Raw genomic sequence first — 21,356 nt, 5'->3', positions numbered from 1 at the left:
TATGAATCACATCACAAACCTTCCACGTTTTTTTTCTCCTTTTTTCTTTTTTTCTTCCTCCTTTTCAGTGTTTAAACAAGACTCCGCCGACGACCCACCGGCCGATGCCTGACTAGTCAAAGCATGTCGCGCTTCTTTAGCTGAATCACAGGTTGCATGAAAAAAAAAAAAAAACGTCAAGGAAATCACAGCCGCAACAGTGTGTGTCGAGCGCATTCCATCCGTGGTAGGCCACAAGTCGAGCTTAACCCATTTTGACCTTGAGGATGATTCTACAAATGCCTTATAAATCCTGACAGTTGTCGAAAAACCCTCATGTTTCTATGTCAGTGGTGCTGCAAACATCTTCATGTCAAGGACCCCCAGAAATATATGTATTTGGCCGCCGACCCCCATCTGAAAATATGTTGTTTCAGGGACCCCCCCCCCCCCCCCAGGAAGCAAAAGCAAAGTTTTGAATAAAAAAACGTTCGGTCTGCTATTTTTTTCCAATAGCTAAAGCATAACATATAATGCTTAAAAAAACACCAAAAGGGGGTTCCCGCCCAAAATGGGTTAAGTTATCAACAAGGGGAGAGACAGACAGACAGAGACAGGGGAGTGAGGGGAGTGGGAAGGAAGGAGGTCATAAGGAAAAGAGGGAACCTGTCAAATATTGCACTCAAAGCTACACAGTTATCTTGGTAGGGCGCAGTGTCACCTGCAACCAACGCCGCCTCTCTCTCTCTTGCCGTGCATCTCCATGGCGCCCGATTCCAGTGGAAAGCACGGGATCCACGTTGCCACGGGTAACGCAAACAAAAACCCAGACCAGTTATTCCAATAAATCTCTCTTAGCTGGGTGATTTTTATAACATTGCATCAGCTCCTCTGCTTCAAGCCTCATTGTCAGAACGTCAAAACAAAACAAAAAAACGAAATGAAAAAGGACACCGCCGCCTTCAGCTTTTTGCGATTCAAACGCAACGTACGCGGGGCTGAAGACGATGGCGGGTTGAACATATAGAGTTTGTTTTCTCAAAGAGGTCCTGTAAGTTTCTCCAGTATAAATAACATGACAAAACCAGCCTTAAGACAATGACATGAAATCCAGAAGAATCCAAGAGTTTTTTTTTTAGAAACCGTTCCCAGTGGTCACTGAAATACAAAAATAAAACATCTTTGAATTGTTTTGTTCTTTTTTTGTTGTTGTTGTTTTTTTGTTGTCTTTTCTTATACACAAGTGAAGTCTTTAAGATGAGTGTGTGTTTTTTAAAATTCATGTAAAAGACAAAGAAGCTTGAGATTTTCCCTCCTTTTATCTTTTTCTTTTCCTTTCCCTTTTTCTCTTTTTAATTTCCCCCAAAAAGGAAAACAGTGCTGCTGTCCCGGTCCAGTGGGTCGATCCCCCCCCCCCCCCCCCCCCCCCCCCATACACACACACAACACACAGCGATCAGTTCCTCTTGCGGTTGGGCTTTAAGCGCCGGGCCCTTCGTGTTCAGTTCCTCTTGCGGTTGGGCTTTAAGCGCCGGGCCCTTCGTGTTCAGTTCCTCTTGCGGTTGGGCTTTAAGCGCCGGGCCCTTCGTGTCCGCTTAGTGACCGTGGTGAAGCGGAACTCCTCCAGCGGGTCCACCTTGCCCTTGGGGTGGCGCTTCATGAAGTGAACCTCCTGCTGCGTCTGCGTGGTGCGCGAGCCCTTCTTGGGCCGCCCCTTGCGGTTGAAGCCGAGGTACCAGCCTTTGTACCGGGCCGAGACCAGCGCCGTGTAGTTGTTCTCTAAGAACTCCTCCACGAAGACGCACTCCTGCTTCCTCCCGTCGGGCTGGAAGGAGAAGTTAGAGTCGTTAGTACAAACGGTATAGCGTCGTTAGCATGCTAACGTAAGAGCAATAGCAATATCTCTGCTGTCGGGAGGAAACCTCATGAATCCAAAATGTTCATTTTTCAGGAAATTAAAAATATACATTTTTCAGGAAATTATTAAGAAAACCTTATATTAAAACAAAGCAATACAGCCTCATCAAAGTTGGTCCGCAGGCTAATGAGTGTCAATTTGGGGGTCCTTTGACATGAAAAGCTTTGGGAACCCAGCTGCACTATGCAGGACGAGAGTCAGTAAGGCATGCCAACATGTAACCACTAGCCTACAGTTACTTTCAAAGAATCACTAGGCAGGGATGTCGTCATTATCTTGATGACATGTGAACCAATTACCCACGACTGTTCATTATTATGCCATTAGAAGCCCAGAGCGTGCCTATATAATATATGCTGCACCATACATGCCCGGCAGGCCCAGTATGGGCCACATGTATTGTTCCTATATAATTGGAAAGCCCCAGTCAATGGTAAACCCTACACAGCGGCAACTATGGAGCATCTCTTCCATTAGACCAAGCACATTACAGAAAGGCCGGGGCCTCATTTAACCCATTTAACCCTCTGTACTTGGTCATACTATAATACACTGTCACTGCGTACACTAATGCACTCCCCCCCCCCCCCCCCCCTGGTTCTTCAACAGACTACAGACTAAAGTTCCTATCTTTGTGTGATAGGAACTTTATTTTATTTATATTAACCACTTGAGCCCTATTGTTGCAGATCAACAAACTCTGCCCGAACACCCCACCAGGCCCGGTCTCCATGGAATAAAATATATATATTGAATTTGTTTATAATAATACAAAGAATAGTTCTGTTCTGTCCGTTTGTGTATTTATCCATTATGAAGATGGTGCTGACTGGCGTTTCACTTTTACTCTGTATAGACTAGTTCTCAAATTCTGCACAATTGACGTTTTAGGGCCGTGTCGGGCCTAAAATCTATGCTAATTAGTCGGGCCGGGCCTCGGGCCTGATCAGTTAGGGCCGGGCCTTAATTTCCGGGCCTGATGAGAACTCTACAACAAAGTCACGACACCTCGCAGTATGGAGTGAAAGGTCAAATTGTGTTGGAAACATGACTCCAACACAACACCGATGACACCAGTGCTGTCAAACAAAGTCTAACGAAGCTCTGTATGAAATCTATGAAAAATCTGCATCCAAATGTTGTAGTGCATGGGGCTTCATCTCTTTCTCAGTGCAGGGGGTCCTTGGGCTGAACCTTGAAGACTCAGTTTTAATTTAGTTTTAGTCACATTTTAGTCACCTGGAACGTTTGAGTGCTGTGAATAACTGAGGTGTGGTGAGAATAGGCGATCTACAAGCTCACTTGTGACTTTAGAGATTTGCTATTTTTTAAATTATGATCACATTTTATAACTCATGTTTTCACCCAAGTGTCAATTTGTCTGACCTCATGCTTCCTTCAATGCATGAGGAGTCCAAGCCACTTTTCTTTCACCTGACAGAGGGGAGTTTCCCCCGGCTGGACGTAGCGTAGCACGTGGAAGGAACACGTTATTCCAACCAGTTCCTTTTCCGGAGATCTGCTATATTTTCACTACTTTCATCCATTTATGAAAAATGTAATAAAAGGACGACGACAACAGAAACGATACAGTATATAAATGAGATCACATGGACCAAAGGAGCTCAAAAACAGCTTCTAACAGATGACCGCGATGAGAGAGCAAAAACGTGTGCGAATTAACGAAGCCCCGCCGATGCTGTCAACCATGAGTTATGAGTATATATACGCACACACAGAAGAAGGAAAAAAAGTCAGGCACGTGGTGGGTGCTCAATCGCAAACGCAGTCACGTGCACGCGCTCGTTCTGGCCACCTGGTGTGTGACAAAGTGCTATAATTGCAAGGGCATTCCTCCTGGGTGACCGCTAGCCCCCTACCCACCCCCCCCTGCGTGACCCCTAGCCCCCTCCTCTTCATGCATTGTGGTGATTGCAGTCGAGTAATTGACTGATCGAGTGTCAGAAGGAAGTAAGGCAGGTTACGTAATGGAAGAATAGCTGTGAGTTATCAAAGGGGGTTTGTTAAGGGGAGTGCATGCGCGCTGCTGTTCAATAAGAGTTAGTTCCCTTCGTTTAAATATGAACCCACTTAAACCCTATAGCGCAGGGGTCTTCAACATAACGTCTTTCAGACCAAGGAACCCCTTAGATGAGAGAGAAAAGGCCCCCCCACTACAAATTGTATAAAATTGTGCAACAGGTTCAACTTTTAGACTTGTGTTTGACAGCACTGTCATCAGCGTGTGTTGGATTCATGTTATTGTCCATTTTTAAACAGTTAACCACTTCCAACTGTCAGTGCCTTAGTTAGTAAACGTGCCAATGCATTTAGTCTGATCTTTTCCCCCTCTGCCCCAAACCTATTTGCTGAAAATACGGGATGCTATTTGCTCAGAATAGGGATGCTGGGGTTCAAGTGGTTAATGTAAAAAGAACATATCACGAGAAGATTTGGTGGACCCCCTAGGGGTTGCGGACCACCTGTTGAAGAAACCTAGCGGACCTATTCCGGGGGGGACAGCGACATTTTCCATAATAGCTGATCTACAAGCTCACAACAGCTATTTATCTGGCAAAGAGTCGAGTGAAAACAGGAGGGGGCCTAGTATAGCGCCCAGAGGAATTTCGGTTAACCAAGTATATTGGGTTTTGAGTGGATCATTTGATATGAAATCTTGGAACGTTAATACTTGCAGAAACTCTTTTTTTTGGGACTAATTCAGATTTTTCCAACCCCCTGAATGAATGAGTAAAAAAGACACGTACCCGTCCAACTATTTTGCCCTTCTCGTTCATGCAGATGTAATGTTCACTTTCTTTCCCTTTTATTCGAATATGGCTCCCAAACGTTTCTGTCTCCACCACCAGCAGAGCTGCAAAAGAAAAAAGACAAAAGCAGAGTTAGTCTCAACATTGTTGTTTTTTTGTTTTTTTTTAATAATCCCACAATTTTGTAATTTTGTAATTTTTTCACCCAGTGTCAATTATCTAATCATCTAAACACCAAAAGGGTTCCCGCCCCCAAAATGGGTTAAAGTGGATTTTCATGAAATGGTTCGATCCCCAGGCCGGGTCATAACCAGAGATCCCCGGGTCAGGGTCATAACCAGAGACTATAAAATTGGGAACCCACTATGACTAATACTATATAAAGATTTGCTGTCAAAATCAACACTGCATTGCCACATCCAGGAATAGTGTATAGTGAAGCAAATGGTCCTGTTGCACACCTGTGGGGAGGGACAGGTGCGTCGCAGTAATGAACTTGATAAGTAGAAGAAAGTAGGACCCGTCACTGTTTTTACAATACAAAACGTTCGCCCGATGGTCTGAGTGACTGAAACGGTGCATAAATAAAGGTTTTGCAAGTGACGACAGTGTGCAGGACTCCCCCTTTCTTCTGCTAAATATTAATAGTATTAAATTCATTATCTTATTGGTACTAACATTTTTTCACAGCCTGCTCAACCACAATCAAGATTAATTTAACTCTAAGAGTGTAAGAACGAACCGGGAGGGGGAACATTTACATGGGTATAGAATTTCTACCCATGTAAAGTTAGTAAATATGTTTCTATATAGCAGCAGTGATACCTAACTCATCAAGACCTGAGGCTGATTCTACAAATCACTTCTAAATCAGAAGTTCTTGCGCTTTCAAGATGTTTAAAAAATGTTAAAGACGTGCAAAGCTCGCAAATGACCTAATAAAGAGCAACGTTTTATTTGGCCAGTGTCTGACAGCCTTTCAAAGATACCCTTTTCATGTTATCAATACAACCACAGCGATTTGCCAATTATTTGGGGGCCCCACTTGCTGTATACCCTCACACGGGCCCCCCCGTTGGCCCCTGGCCCACAGGTTGAGACACACACGGATGATAAGCCATTCTTAAACAGACACACCACAGTCACACAGTCAGCGGAGCTGTTTCCTTAATTTCGGGTCACGACTTTAACCCTTTGCGAGGTCATCTTTGTTTTCTGCTTACTTGGTCTCTCTCTCTCTCTCTCTCTCTCTCTCTCTCGACTCTCTCTCTCAAAATAAAAGGATCTGCCAAACGTTTGTGGAGCGGGTTACGAGCCCCCCCCGCCCCTCTCAGGATTAGGTTTCAGGTTTCCTTCAGTCTGTGTGGTGCGCTCAGCTCACTCAATCAAAAAAAAAAAAAGTTAAGATGATCCATTTGTTTAACACAACTGGCCCATTCAGTAGGGCTCAAGGCACAACGGGGGCAGGAATAATAGACGGGTGGGGGGGGGGGTCTCCTTCATCCACCTCCAGAACATGTCCCTTTTTAACCCACGCTGAATGGGAACCCCCTTTTGGTGTTTTAATAACCATTTTTGTTATACTTTAGCTATTGAAAAATAGCAGATCTACAAGCTCATAGGTCTGCTATTTTTAGAAAAATCGTGAAAATGTGGCGCAAATCTTTTAATATATATTCTTTCAGAGCGAACGTTTTTGACTCATATTTTTTGCTGGGAGGGTCCCTGGAACAACATATTTTCAGACGGGGGTCGGCGGCCAATTACATTGGGGGTCCTTCACAAGAAAATGTTTGAGAACCACTGACATGGAAACATAGGGTTTTTTATGAAAACTGTCAGGATTTAGAAGCCATTTTTTTTAATTGAGGTCGAAATGGGTTAACCACTTAAACCCTCTATACTTATTATAGTAAACTTGTATTATTGACTCGGCGGGCGGCTGTCGTCTCTGCTCGGTCCGCTCTTCTTCTCGGCCCTCTAATAGCTGACCGAGCTACACGTACACGCTCACAACAACAACAACGCGTTGCATCGTAGAGCTTGTAGATCTGCTATTTCCGCCGAGCGTTCCCCCTAATGTAGTGATCATATATAGAATATTTGTATAGTCTCTAAATGGTATGATGAATTGAACAAGGTGGACCCTCTTGTAAACAAGTCTAGTGCTTTATGGTGTCGTCCACTCACAGTTGACAGTTTTTGGTATTGAGTTGTGCTTGAAATGTACTGTAATTCTGCAAACTTTTAATACATATTTAAATCAATCAATCAAGCAATCAATTAAAGTGGTTAAAGGAGTAGTTCACCCAAATTAATCTGGGGTCATAAGTAACCCAAGAACCTGTCATCTCCATAAATTGGTCAAATTACTCCTTTAACACCAACCTGTGTGTGTGTGTGTGTGTGTGTGTGTGTGTGTGTGTGTGTGTGGGGGGGGGGGGGGGGGGGTAAGGACACTGATAGAACCTTTGTGTTCTCACATGGGAGAGAGACGAAGCTTCACTTTGAGTAAGGAGTGTCTGTTTCATGTAAGAAAGACCTGGTTTGATGAATACAAGCAGGTTTGTGATGTATAGGCTTAAAGGGGGGGGGGGGGGGGTCTGTAAAAGCCTCGTTTATACTTTGCTTGTGCACCGCCAGTGTCGCACGGTGGGAATAGCCGAGCTATAAGCTCACAGCGTGCTGCGGCGTTGACGCGCTGGGATGTTAGGGTTCACTACACCAGTGGGTCCCAAACTTTTTCATGTCAAGGACCTCCAAATTGACACTAATTATCCCGTGGACCCCCGTTTGAAAAGACATGCCAGGGACCTCCATAAGAGAACATTTTTACGGCTCTAGCAGTGATTCTCAACCCGTTTAATTTCAAGGACCCTCCAGTTTGACATGCATTAGAAAAGAAAAACATTGATGTAAAAAAGAAATGAGAGTAATTTTTTCACCGGTGCTTTTTAGTTGGTCTATAGTTCTAAGCCATCCTTTGAGACTCACCAACCAGAACATGGCTGACTCCACTCTTTTCTCTTTGCTTGTGCACTGATGAGAGACATATATATTAGAGCTCTACTCCTCCTCGCCTTGGTGGAAATGATTACAGTTTAGACTCATACGTATATGTAAAGAATTTCCATGGCCTAATTTCTTCCTAATCCTCTTTCCGAACTATATACAATACACACTCTTCTTGGAATAAACGGTAGAAAGGTGTGATCCCTGAACATGAATGCAATCTCAGTCTGGTTTGTTTTTTATTCTGGCGTATAGCGTAGCCAGACAACTATATTCCACCATCTCTGAATGCTACATAGAGTTCTGGAACCACACCTTCCCAAATCCCATTAACGGAGGGCTATCATTTGCGTTCGTGAAAATATATTTTAAAATATCTTTACATTTTGTATCCATTGTAATTATATATTATTTATATGGTGTGGGGGAGGTGCATGGCTTCACATAGCCTACATATATCCTTATCTATCTGATAATAAGGTAGAAGTATAGCCTACATATATCCTTATCTATCTGATAATAAGGTAGAAGTATAGCCTACATATATCCTTATCTATCTGATAATAAGGTAGAAGTATAGCCTACATATATCCTTATCTATCTGATAATAAGGTAGAAGTATAGCCTACATATATCCTTATCTATCTGATAATAAGGTAGAAGTATAGCCTACATATATCCTTATCTATCTGATAATAAGGTAAAAGTATAGCCTACATATATCCTTATCTATCTGATAATAAGGTAGAAGTATAGCCTACATATATCCTTATCTATCTGATAATAAGGTAGAAGTATAGCCTACATATATCTCGTACCATACTTTCCGCCATCATCTCCGTTGGCGTTGACTCTCTTGCCCAGGATCTGGACGTGCTTGCCCGTGGTCCGGCTGTACAGCTGGTAGATTCTGATCTGCTTCCGGCTCAGGTCGTCGGGGTTCCGCGTGTGGTTCTCGATGTAGAACCTGAAGTCAGCAGGGCTCTGCTGAGACTCCTGGTGTTGGGAGGGACGAGAGAGAGAGAGAGGGAGAGGGGAGAGATGTGATACAGGCAGTGGTGGGAAGTACTTTTACTAAGTACTGTACTTAAGTACAATTTTGAGGTATTTGTACTTTACTTGAGTATTTCCAATTTCCAGTACTTTTACTTCTACTATTGCTACATCTCAGAGCCACAATTTGTACTTTTACTCCACTACAATTATTTGAAAACTTTAGTTTCTAGTTACTTTGGCGTCTAGCCGCCGAGTTTGCTAGCGCTCTGGGAAAACAGAGCGGCTGAATTCTTTGTTTTGATTAGGTGGTGAACAGTTCTGGTCTGATCAACGGCTAGAAACCGTTTCAACCAATCAGATTGCTTCCTCTTAACGATCTGTTGGAGAATTTTGATTATAAAACATACATTAACCACTTCAACCCTATACATTTCGGCCATTTGTATAGGGTTGCGACGCATTGTGAGCTTGTAGATCGGCTATTTTCAAAAGATTTTGTACACATTTTGAACTTGTGAAATGGGACATTCTGCAATATGAGTACTTTTACTTTTAGTACTTTAAGTACATTTTGATGCCGATACCGATTTACTGAAGTGCTATTTTCAATTCCGTACTTTTACTTGTAACGAAGTATTCTAAATTGCAGTATTGGTGCTTTTACTTAAGTAAAACAATTGAGTACTTTTTCCACCACTGGATACAGGTGTTGATAGTAATGTTTTTTATGGCCCTCTCTGTCAAGTCATTCTGCTCCAGGGGAACTGACAGCAGATAACAACCTGGAAATTGTTAGCTGCAGCATTTAAGCGTTGTTCTCTCGCCTTTTTACTGGCACACTTCATCTGCGTTACGTTTACAAGCCCAACTGTCCTACAAAATACATTTTAATGAAGTCACCCATGTGAGTTAAATGAATTTCAGTGATTAAGTTCAAAAGCTTCTACTTTTTTCCTTCCACCCCCCCCTCCTCTCTTCCTTTTCGTAACACCCACTGTTGCATACTTTGTATTGAGACAGGCAGCTATACACCAGTGCGTATATATATGTATGCCCCGCGGGGTGATATTGAGAAACCAGTATTCCATTTCCACAAGCAAGGTAAGCCACTAGCAATTATACACCTGAAGCATCCAGGCCTGTCGCACTATCATCAAACAAATATCTGCCCGCGGGTGAAGCACGAGTCCATAAATTAGGAGTCGCAGCAGGAATATATGTGTGGCTACGATGGGAAGAGACATCTCTCATACCACACTGCATACCGCACGGCTGTCGAGTCATACCAATGCTCCTCTTAACCTATTCAGACCGGGAAAGCATCGGTGTCATCTTAGGTTTTAACCACTATTATATACTTTGGCTATTAAAAAATCTACAAGCTCTGCTATTTTTTTTTTTTATCGTGAAACTCTGCACAAATCTTTTAATATATGTTATATATATATATATATATATATATATATATATATATATATATATTTATTTTTTTAAGCGAACATTTTGAACTCAAATCGTTGCTTCTGCGAGTCTGTGGAACATTTTGGGGGGTCTTGACACAAAAACGTTATTTATTCATTTTTTCCAGAAAACGTCCAGAAAAGATTCAGGGGACATTCATTTTTTTTGAAGAATAGGCATCGGGTATAGGTCTAAATGGGTTAAAATTCACCGGTCCGGATTCTCACACAGCACAGAAGAGTGATCTTAGGTCTAAATGTAAAAAAAAGCGGAAACCACTGACATGAACACAATGTAAGAATGCGCCCTGCATGTCACTGCAACCTGCCGTAGAACCGTACGGTAAGGTATACTTTATACCGTTGAACCGTACGGTAAGGTATACTTTATACAACCTGCCGTGGAACCGTACGGTAAGGTATACTTTATACAACCTGCCGTGGAACCGTACGGTAAGGTATACTTTATACCGTTGAACCGTACGGTAAGGTATACTTTATACAACCTGCCGTGGAACCGTACGGTAAGGTATACTTTATACAACCTGCCGTGGAACCGTACGGTAAGGTATACTTTTTACAACCTGCCGTGGAACCGTACGGTAAGGTATACTTTATACAACCTGCCGTTGAACCGTACGGTAAGGTATACTTTATACAACCTGCCGTTGAACCGTACGGTAAGGTATACTTTATACAACCTGCCGTGGAACCGTACGGTAAGGTATACTTTTTACAACCTGCCGTGGAACCGTACGGTAAGGTATACTTTATACAACCTGCCGTTGAACCGTACGGTAAGGTATACTTTATACAACCTGCCGTGGAACCGTACGGTAAGGTATACTTTATACAACCTGCCGTGGAACCGTACGGTAAGGTATACTTTATACCGTAGAACCGTACGGTAAGGTATACTTTATACCGTAGAACCGTACGGTAAGGTATACTTTATACAACCTGCCGTTGAACCGTACGGTAAGGTATACTTTATACCGTAGAACCGTACGGTAAGGTATACTTTATACCGTAGAACCGTACGGTAAGGTATACTTTATACAACCTGCCGTTGAACCGTACGGTATAAGGTATACTTTATACAACCTGCCGTTGAACTGTACGGTAAGGTATACTTTATACAACCTGCCGTGGAACCGTACGGTAAGGTATACTTTATACCGTAGAACCGTACGGTAAGGTATACTTTATACCGTAGAACCGTACGGTAAGGTATACTTTATACAACCTGCCGTTGAACCGTACGGTATAAGGTATACTTTATACAACCTGCCGTTGAACTGTACGGTAAGGTATACTTTATACAACCTGCCGTGGAACCGTACGGTAAGGTATACTTTATACAACCTGCCGTTGAACCGTACGGTATAAGGTATACTTTATACAACCTGCCGTTGAACCGTACGGTATAAGGTATACTTTATACAACCTGCCGTGGAACCGTATGGTAAGGTATACTTTCAAGAAGCCCCTGGAATCTCTGCTCAGGCCAAGATCCCGTTTCTCCAGCTGTACGGTGTGGTAATTGCACAGTAATGGCTTTTTATGTGGCTGCTCTCAGGTGGCTAATTATATACACATTACATAGCCCAGGCTCCTTGTTATCCCATTCTGGACGGGGAACCCCTTTTGGTGGTTTTAAAGCATTATGTTATGCGTTAGCTGTTGAGAAATAGCAGATCTACAAGTTCATAGCGCAGAACTCAACTTGTAGCTCTGCTAAAAAAAAAAAATCGTAGAAAATGTGCCGCAAATCTTTGAGTATATATTCTTTCAGAGCGAAAGTTTTTAACTCAAATCTTTGCTTCTGGAAGGGTCCCTGGAACAACATCTTTTCAGATGGGGGCTCTGCGGCCAAATACATACAGATAATTCTGGGGGTCCTTGACATGAAAAAGGAGTACCACTGACATAGAAACATGGGTTTTTCAGAAAACTTTTAGGATTTAGAAGACTTTTTTTAAAGAATCGTCCTCAGGTCAAAATGTGTTATTCTAACCTCAGCAAATTAATGACATTTTAGTCGAACACGATGGGAAATTACAGGCACGGCAGAACAAATCTTTAAACACCAGAAAAATTGGAAAACAAACGACCCGGTGAATTCCGAGGAGCCCCAATCTGCATGGCCATCTTGGCCCCTATAGCGTGGCTGTACTCTGGACCAAACATCGTCCATGTATGGCCATCTTGGCCCCTATAGCGTGGCTTTACTCTGGACCAAACATCGTCCATGTATGGCCATCTTGGCCCCTATAGCGTGGCTGTACTCTGGACCAAACATCGTCCATGTATGGCCATCTTGGCCCCTATAGCGTGGCTGTACTCTGGACCAAACATCGTCCATGTATGCGATATGCATTATGTATTTGACACCCAACACAATGAATACTACCTGCCAGGCAGTGAAGAGAACTCCACACTTTCACACAACCATAGAACGGACTTTAACGCATTTAATAGTTTTGTGAAAACCCTATATATGCTTCTATGTCAGTGGTTCTCCAACGGTCTGTTCTCAAGACCCCCAAAAATATATGTAATTGGCCGCCGACCCCCATCTGAAAATATGTTGTTCCAGTGGACCCCACAGCAGCAAAAATATGGGGGGCTCTAGTAGCTCAATGGTAAAGATGACAGCACTCCACACAGGAGGTTCAAATCCTGAAGAGAAAGGTTACATAGTGCAGCTAATAATATATATCCTGTACGTGCAAAACAACATGGGTCTAAACATCCATGGTCACGAGGGCAGTGTTTTACACATTGTCTGTAAAACAGAAATCCTGTTTGAATACGGCACTTCTCATGAGGCAGTACAGGAGATTATCTTATCTAAGGTGTCCATCAGCACTTTTTTACTTTTAAAAAGATATGGCTATCTACTGTACCACCATTTACATGTGTAATACTATAACACTTAGTTAACCCATTTTGACCTAACGGTGATTCTAGGAAATGCCATCTAAATCCTAACAGTTTTCTGAAAAACGCATGTTTCTGTGTCAGTGGTTCTCAAACTATTTCATGTCAAGCACCCCCATAATTATATGTAATTGGCCGCCGACCCCCATCTGAAAAAATGTTGTTCCAGGGACCCCCCCAGAAGCAAAGATTTTAGTTAAAATCGAAGATTTGCGCCACATTTTCACGATTTTTTAAAAATAGCAGATCTACAAGCTCATAGCGCGGCACCGAGTGCCACGCTATGAGCTTGTAGATCTGCTATTTAAAAAAGCTTGTAGATCTCACAGCGCACGCCGCGATGCGTCGCAAAAAAACATGTAGATCGGCTATAATTGGCATGCGACGCTGGCGCGCGACTAAGTACAAATCGCCCTTTAGTTACACCCCTTTGTCGATCATGGTTCCTTTACAAAGCAAGTCTTAAGTCCAACAAGCAAAAAAACATGGCCTAGCTGGGCTGCTGAGGGATTTATCCTAAATCTCTCCATCTCTAAACAAACAGTGAGGTGTGTTTGGTAGACAGTTGCATTTCACGTTGAAAAGGCAAGCCTAAGCACATGGCTGAGGGAAGCACAAACGACAACTTTTTCTTTCAGGTGTTTTTTCCCCTCTCTCTCTCTTTTTATCGACCTGTCTCCTCTCTTCAAAGCCCACAGGATGAAAATGGATATGGTTGAAACTTCAAAAGTCTGGCACTCGTGTGTTTGCTGGGGAAAGCTTAGCCATGTCGTTGCATCTCTAAGATACACCTTTGCTATCTGCCTGACACGCCAGCGAAACACGCCATTCACACAGGGGCATACCACGTTGCCACAGATATGCACATGCTGACGTGCACACACGAATGCAAACACACGCACGCATGCACGCACGCGTGCACACACACAGGCACTGATACACACATGCACTCGACACTCGGCACGCACAGACGCACGCACGCATGCACACGCATATGTGTGTGCACACAAATGTTCCCATCTCGGTGCTCCGCTGTGGTTTTGCTCCTGTTTCTCCTCATGACCACAGTACAATATGTCAGAGTCATTACCAAGACAGTACAATATGTCAGAGTCATTACCAAGACAGTACAATATGTCAGAGTCATTACCAAGACAGTACAATATGTCAGAGTCATTACCAAGACAGTACAATATGTCAGAGTCATTACCAAGACAGTACAATATGTCAGAGTCATTACCAAGACAGTACAATATGTCAGAGTCATTACCAAGACAGTACAATATGTCAGAGTCATTACCAAGACAGTACAATATGTCAGAGTCATTACCAAGACAGTACAATATGTCAGAGTCATTACCAAGACAGTACAATATGTCAGAGTCATTACCAAGACAGTACAATATGTCAGAGTCATTACCAAGACAGTACAATATGTCAGAGTCATTACCAAGACAGTACAATATGTCAGAGTCATTACCAAGACAGTACAATATGTCAGAGTCATTACCAAGACAGTACAATATGTCAGAGTCATTACCAAGACAGTACAATATGTCGGAGTCATTACCAAGACAGTACAATATGTCAGAGTCATTACCAAGACAGAGCTCTCCCAACAAGGCACACAACAGAGCCCGTGTCAAAGCACACATTAATGGATCATTTATCTTATGAAATATTTAGACTCGTCTCTTCGTCTGAAAGCTTGTCTAATAACGGGTGTGTGTGTGTGTGTGTGTGTGTGTGTGTGTGTGTGTGTGTGTGTGTGTGTGTGTGTGTGTGTGTGTGTGTGTGTGTGTGTGTGTGTGTGCGTGTGCGCGTGTGCGTTGTCTGTAAAACACTTTGTGACAATGCTGTCACGGTTAAAGCACTTTGAATAAAACCTTCACGGGGCAAAGAAACACCTCTGACACCATGGTGATCAATATTACATTATGCCCATTTGTGGTCGGCCGTTATATCTCTGCCCCTGCTTTCATATTCCTTAAGAATCCAAAGAAACGTCTCGATGCATACTTCCATAATTCCTGTCTTAGTGAGAGAAGAGGTCAGTAAATTGGCACAGCCTGGGAAACTCCAGCACTGTCTGTGCACTTTTCTAACCTGTCAGAAGGTAGATATCGTTGCTGTCAGGCAGAAACCTCTCATCTCCATAATATTTAAACTTTTTTTTAATTTTTAAACAGCCTACTTGATCACACAGAAACATAAAAAAGTAGCAGCGTATATAGATCTGCTACTTCACCGGACAATCAAATTATAGGCTGATTTTATTCCGTTAGGTCAAAGACGACCATCTGATTTTTGTTTTGTTTTGTTTTGTTTGTTTTGTTCTATTTTGTAAAAACATTTCATCATGAATGATTCTAATTATAATGATGGGATGCTGAGAGGGGGGAAACGTGAAGAAGGTCCGTAGACTAATATGCATGTCAAACTAACGGGTTGAGAATCACTGCTAGAGCCGTAAAGATCTTCTCTTATGGAGGTCCCTGCAGGCATATCTTTTCAAATGGGGGTCCGCGGGCTGATTAGTGTCAAATTGCGGGTCCTTGACATGAAAAAGTTTGGGAACCACTGTGTTAAAGGACTGACTGTCAGTTGTGGAAAGTAATTAAGTACATGTACTCAATAGTACTGTACTTAAGTATAATTTTGTGTTATTTTTTTACTTTAGTGGATTTCCAATTTTCAATACTTTTACTTAAATGGTGCATTTATATAGCACCTTTATCCAAGGTTACTTTTTAGATTTAGATTTTTAATACTAAACATTAACAACGTCAATTTCAGCGATCTGCTATTTTCAAAAGATTTTGTATACATTTTGTACATTTGAAAACTTGTGAAATTAGGACGTTCTACATAATGAGTACTTTCTACTTTGGGTACTTTAAGTCCATTTTGATGCCGATACCTTTGTACTTTGTGTAACCGAGTGCTTTTTTCCACCACTGTTGACATGACGAAAATCTGTCATAATGAACAAACGTTTGGGCTATCCAGACCCTGGCGAAGGCTGGACAGCTGTAAAGTTTGTCCATTCTGACATGTAAAGTATATAATATATATATATATTATTATTTTTTAACGTAAACTCACTGTTCCCCCCAGGAGGAAGTTACTAATGTTACTCTGGAGAAGGGAAGTCTGGAGCTCTCTGGTGGAGCTGTTGCCCCCGCGACCCGACTACGGATAAGCGGTTGAAGATGGATGGATGGATGGGAAAAAAATGGAACACCACATAAGGTAATGATGAAGTACATATAACTTATAATAGGTTACAAGCACAGCACCTTACATTATTCTTGATTCGGGAAAAGCAAGCCCAAATAAACAGTCTAACAGGATTAGCCAGCAGGGACGTGCAGAGAGTGTTAGAGGGGCAGGGGCTGAAATCCCATATAAAGAGGGCACTTTTGGACTAAATTAGAGAAAATAGCAGATCTACAAGCTCTCAATGCGTCACAGCGCGATGCGTTGAGAGCTTGTAGATCAGCTATTTTCGGGTACAACCCAGCACTCTTTAGCTAGTGGAGATGTATGGATTTCAAAACTAATTTGTCCAACGCAAAATACTATGTTCAGGTTCAGGAGACTTCGGGGAAAAAAAGCCATTCTCCTGAATGCTGGCATGGAAAGGAGTGGCATTTGCATTTCTTTCACCGTAGCAAATTCTGCATTCATGGTCTGGAAAAGGCTGTTGTTTTACAGACAGGTAAAAGGGCAGGGGCTGAAGCCCCCTTTGATGTCTATGTGTGCACGTCCCTGTTAGCCTGGAAATCAGACAAATCTGACAGGAAAAAAGGAATATAATGTGCAGGAGATTGTGATATTAGTCTGGCCATGCCAGGCTAATATATTAACAGTTTGCCTAATAGTGCAGTTTGTTTAGAAGAGTTTAGTAGCATTGTGTGCTATAATTTGGTCGTTTATGAGTATACATCATCATTATTCCACACTGAACAGCCAATACACTGTGGTATAAAATAACTAAGTACATTTACTCTAATACTAGTATACTTAAGTTAAGTAAAATTTTTAGGTCTTTTTGTTTTGTTCGAGAGTATTTCCAATTTTCTGTATTTTTACTTCTCAACTACAACAAAGAGGCAAATGGTGTACTTTTTTTACATTGATGCGACCAGTGTGTGACCATATTTCGAGGCATTGTGAGTTTGTAGATCTGCTATTTTCAAAAGATTTGGACACCTTTTATGAATTAGAAAGCTTGAAATGGAACATTGACATGCTGCTTAATAAATGAGTAGCTTTTCTACTTTTGTTATAATTTTTTTTTATACCAATAGGTTTTACTTGTAATAGAGTATTTCCACATTGCAGTATTGATACTTTTACTTATTATGTTAAAGAAATAGTACTTTCCCCACCACTGCCAATACATGCCCAAACATCAGTGTTGTTTTTGGCAGCAAATTTAGTTTCAGTCATATAGTCTCTTCAATTTAGTTTCAGTCACATTTTAGTCACCTGGAATGTTTTAGTGTTAGACTAGTTTTAGTCGACTAAATATCAAAAGACTAAATCTATAGTTGATTTAGTCGACTAAAATATATTTTGGTGGGCGTTGATGCCATCATAATCACTGTTTTTTCACTGCGATGCGTTGTGAGCTTGTAGATCGTCTATTTTCAGCATTCAAAACAAGTGTAAAATGACTTATATTGCATCTCTTGTCCACTAGTCCCTTCCTAACATTTTAGTCTATAGTTTTTATTTGTTGACGAAATTGTCAGTATATTTAGTCTTAGTTTTAGTCATCATGGCTTAGTTTTCCGCGAGAAAAGGTAGTCGACGAACATTTCTCGTCATAGTATTAGTCGACGAAATGCAAACGATCCAACATCAAATAAAAGGAAGACCTTAAAAGTGGTGCATTCCATCGAGCCTATAAAGGCTATCATTGTTGAATGGTATCGGCCTTATGTTTATTTATTTAGCTATATGTTCATTATTTGACAGATAACGTACAGCCTGTGTGCTGCAAGTGCAGGCTATTTGACATAGTTTGTGAGAACACGTTTGCATTTACGAACTAAAACTAAAGCCTTCACCAGTAGCCTAAACTCTAAAGCAATATTATAGGCCTAGCCCAGGGCTGTGCAAGTATATAAACCACATGACATCCTCCTAAAATATATAATATAATAAAAAAAACGATGTTTTGGCATCTTCCACTTTACTTTCACTATTAAGGTGACTTGATTGATTGACATCAAACCCACAAAGCAATACATTGTTTTCAAGAGCGTTGCAGACAATTTGACAAACATTACAAAGTTATTTATATAGAAAACCTATCAATTCCATTTTGCCCTTCTATTTCCCATTCTATATGTGTTTGCCTCAGGTATTTTCAGCATAATGTGTTTTGGGGTGGGTATATAGATCTTGTTGAGCTGGTCAGTTTAAAAGTAGTTCTCGGGTCAAAAAAGTGTGGGCACCTCCTGGCCTATAGCCTATAGGCCTACATAGGCTTTATATTCTACTATATTTTCGTTCGTTTTTGCAGAATCATAATTATATTTGAGCATCTGAGAAGAAAATAAAATACTCAAGCGAATACATAATAGGCTAGATATCTTTCATCTTTGACAAATAAGCTATAGAAAAAACCTCCCCCGATGCTTGTCAGAATATAGCCTATATAATAGCCTGCTAAGCACGTGCACACACGCACACACACACACGCTCGCGCGCGCACACACACGCACAAGCGAATTGGAACGTGAACGTAAACATACCTGTAGCTGGAAATAGAGTACCAGAAAATGTAAACACCTAGAGAGAGAGAGAGAGAGAGAGACAGAGAGAGAGAGAGAGAGAGAGAGAGAATGGTGGAGGGAGAAAAGGGAGGAGGAGAGTGAATCACAGGCAATTACATGGAGCATAAACGCAGTATACCTGCGTGACAGCAATGCACAAAATAATACGAAGCTTTTGGCGACTTCTATTGGTAAGAAGTGAAGTGTGCGTATAAAAGGAAAGGAAATCACATATCATCATATCATGAAACACACACTTACAGGTATATGAACCGGGAGGGCAGGAGAGACATGTTGTTGAGTCGCAGAAATCCACCTGTTTGCACAGATTTGGAGTTGAGCCGGCGGGCTGAATAATGGTCCCCCTCCTCCACCACCACCTCCAGCTCCGTGTTATCACAGAGCTGAGTCCTGCTCCGGCGGCGGCGCGTCCGACTCCCGGTGAAACACACACAGATCCCCGGAGAGCAGCAAGGTCACGCACCGATGATGATGATGCCACATTTATATAGCTCCTTCCGTGCGAGGGGAAAAAGTATCCACAATAATGATTTCTTTAATTTGTAGCCTATATATTTTTTTGTATTTTATGCGCAAATATCTCCTCCTCGATCTTGTCCGTTTCTTCCCGGGCGGCGAATCCCCGGTCCCACCGTATAAAAGGTTGCAGATGTATTGCCCAAGCAAAAAAAAGCGTGGATTTAATTTAATAGCGCTACAAGAAGAAATAAAACTGAATACAAGACATTAAAGAATCCCCTTTGTTGTTTAAAAGAGAGTGAAAAATCCTTTTTAAGGCTGTTGTTCCTCTGCAGTCATGCTTCGCGGTTTCCTCCAGATATCAGAATCGTGTAAATTCCGTTCCGTACAGGCTACCTGCTGCTGGGGGGAGAGCTACACCTTGCATCGGTCATTTTATTCTAAGTGCGACGGTGGTGGTGCCGGTGCTGCCTGGTGGGGAAACTATTCCGTTCAACCAAAAAAGACCAATACAAAAAATAGATAGACCCCCCAATTCCTATTGCCCAAGAATCAAGATTAAAACTTCTTTTAGCGTTATGTTTATATCCAAACTTATCCAAAGTTACAAAAGTTTTGCTTTTGCGACCAACAAAAAAGTTGTCTTGTTCAAAAGAAATCACAGCAGCGTCAGATCCATTGGTAGGCTATAGTAGTGTAGTAGTGTGGTGTGGTGGAGGAGCTAGTGTCTGTCAGTGGTGTGTGTGTGTGTGTGTGTGTGTGTGTGTGTGTGTGTGTGTGCGTGCGTGCGCGCCTGCTGCGGCTCGAGATTTGGGGGCACACACACACACACACACACACACACACACACACACACAGTGAGGCTTTTTTGTTGTCGGGTGGGTGGAAACATGTCAGTGGTTTGTTGCACCTGATAGGGTGTTCTTCTGAGGAGGACCAACGGTTTGGAGACAGACAGGGTTTTTCCCCCTCGGCTCGGTGGAGGAGCGATAGATAACTGAATGAGTAGTGCGCACACAGTGTCAGTACATATAGAGTAGTATAGTTAAAAGGACTGCAGGGCGCGCGGAATGTAAAGATGAAGTTGTTTTCACGGATAGATGTATGGTTTAGATTTGAGGCTAATCTATTTTATACCTTTTGCTGACTACATATAGATTTATTTGATCGGTTTTGTCATTTGCATATAGCCTCTATCATTATTAGATCCTAAAGTATAAAAGTCGGACAGACAGACTCGATACTAGCACATGATCCAAGCTCATGCAGATTAATCTTATGGACGAACATCTTGTGATTAAAAAGATCATCGTATTTCTTTAAGAATTGGATTAATGTCGATCTCTTCATTTTTCGTGTTATTTAGGACATTCGCCTATTATCAGTTTATTGTATAATTTGATTATCATTTATGATATTTTCAACTTAATTGACTTTGCCCTATAATTAAGCAACCGAAGCCGGTTTTTATAGATATCTAAAAAGCAAAGTTGTCGCTCAAGTCAATAGTGTTCAGAACTTCAGTTCAGCTGACATTCTGTTTGGCGTTTTGTGGATTCGGCTGTGCTCTTCCAGACACCATTGAAATGCAGGTTTACTGTCGAGCTCGATTTTCTACAATAATGTGTAATCCAATCTGCCGAATTTATCCCCGCATTTAAATGCGAGAGAGAGGTGTGAACGTGTTTACGAGCGCTTCTGAACTTGCAGTAAAAATGACCATGCTTCCTCTCTCTCTCTCTCTCTCTCTCTCTCTCTCTCTCTCTCTCTCTCTTTAACAAACGCTTTGTGTTTAACTCCTTTTATTGTCCCATTAAAAACGGGAGCTTCGGCATTCCAAACCCCGTTGATGTTCTGAACGATTGGATAACGTTGAAGCCAATTAAGGAGGCTGATGACCTGCTGTAGCCTATTATAGTGTAATTTCTCAAAGTTTGAAACACGCAACAAAATGAGATAATAATGGCATTATATTTGTCGGCTGATACTTAACTTAGGCTATACCCCC

At 41.9% G+C, this 21,356-nt stretch overlaps 1 protein-coding gene across 1 annotated transcript; it reads right to left on the bottom strand.

The window, feature by feature from the left end:
• Positions 1 to 1,502: 1,502 nt before the first annotated feature.
• Positions 1,503 to 19,920, bottom strand: fgf24 (fibroblast growth factor 24). Its single transcript, XM_080774132.1, has 5 exons — positions 19,130 to 19,920; positions 18,848 to 18,884; positions 8,499 to 8,676; positions 4,666 to 4,772; positions 1,503 to 1,804 (listed from the first exon to the last, which is right to left on the bottom strand). Exons 1-5 carry the CDS (start codon positions 19,159 to 19,161, stop codon positions 1,526 to 1,528), a joined length of 633 nt encoding a protein of 210 aa, XP_080630258.1. The 5' UTR covers positions 19,162 to 19,920; the 3' UTR covers positions 1,503 to 1,525.
• Positions 19,921 to 21,356: the final 1,436 nt, after the last annotated feature.

The sequence above is a fragment of the Protomyctophum bolini genome, assembly GCF_963924005.1.
Source record: "Protomyctophum bolini genome assembly, chromosome: 10".
NCBI lineage: Eukaryota > Metazoa > Chordata > Actinopteri > Myctophiformes > Myctophidae > Protomyctophum > Protomyctophum bolini.
This window is presented reverse-complemented; position numbering and strand designations above follow the sequence as displayed.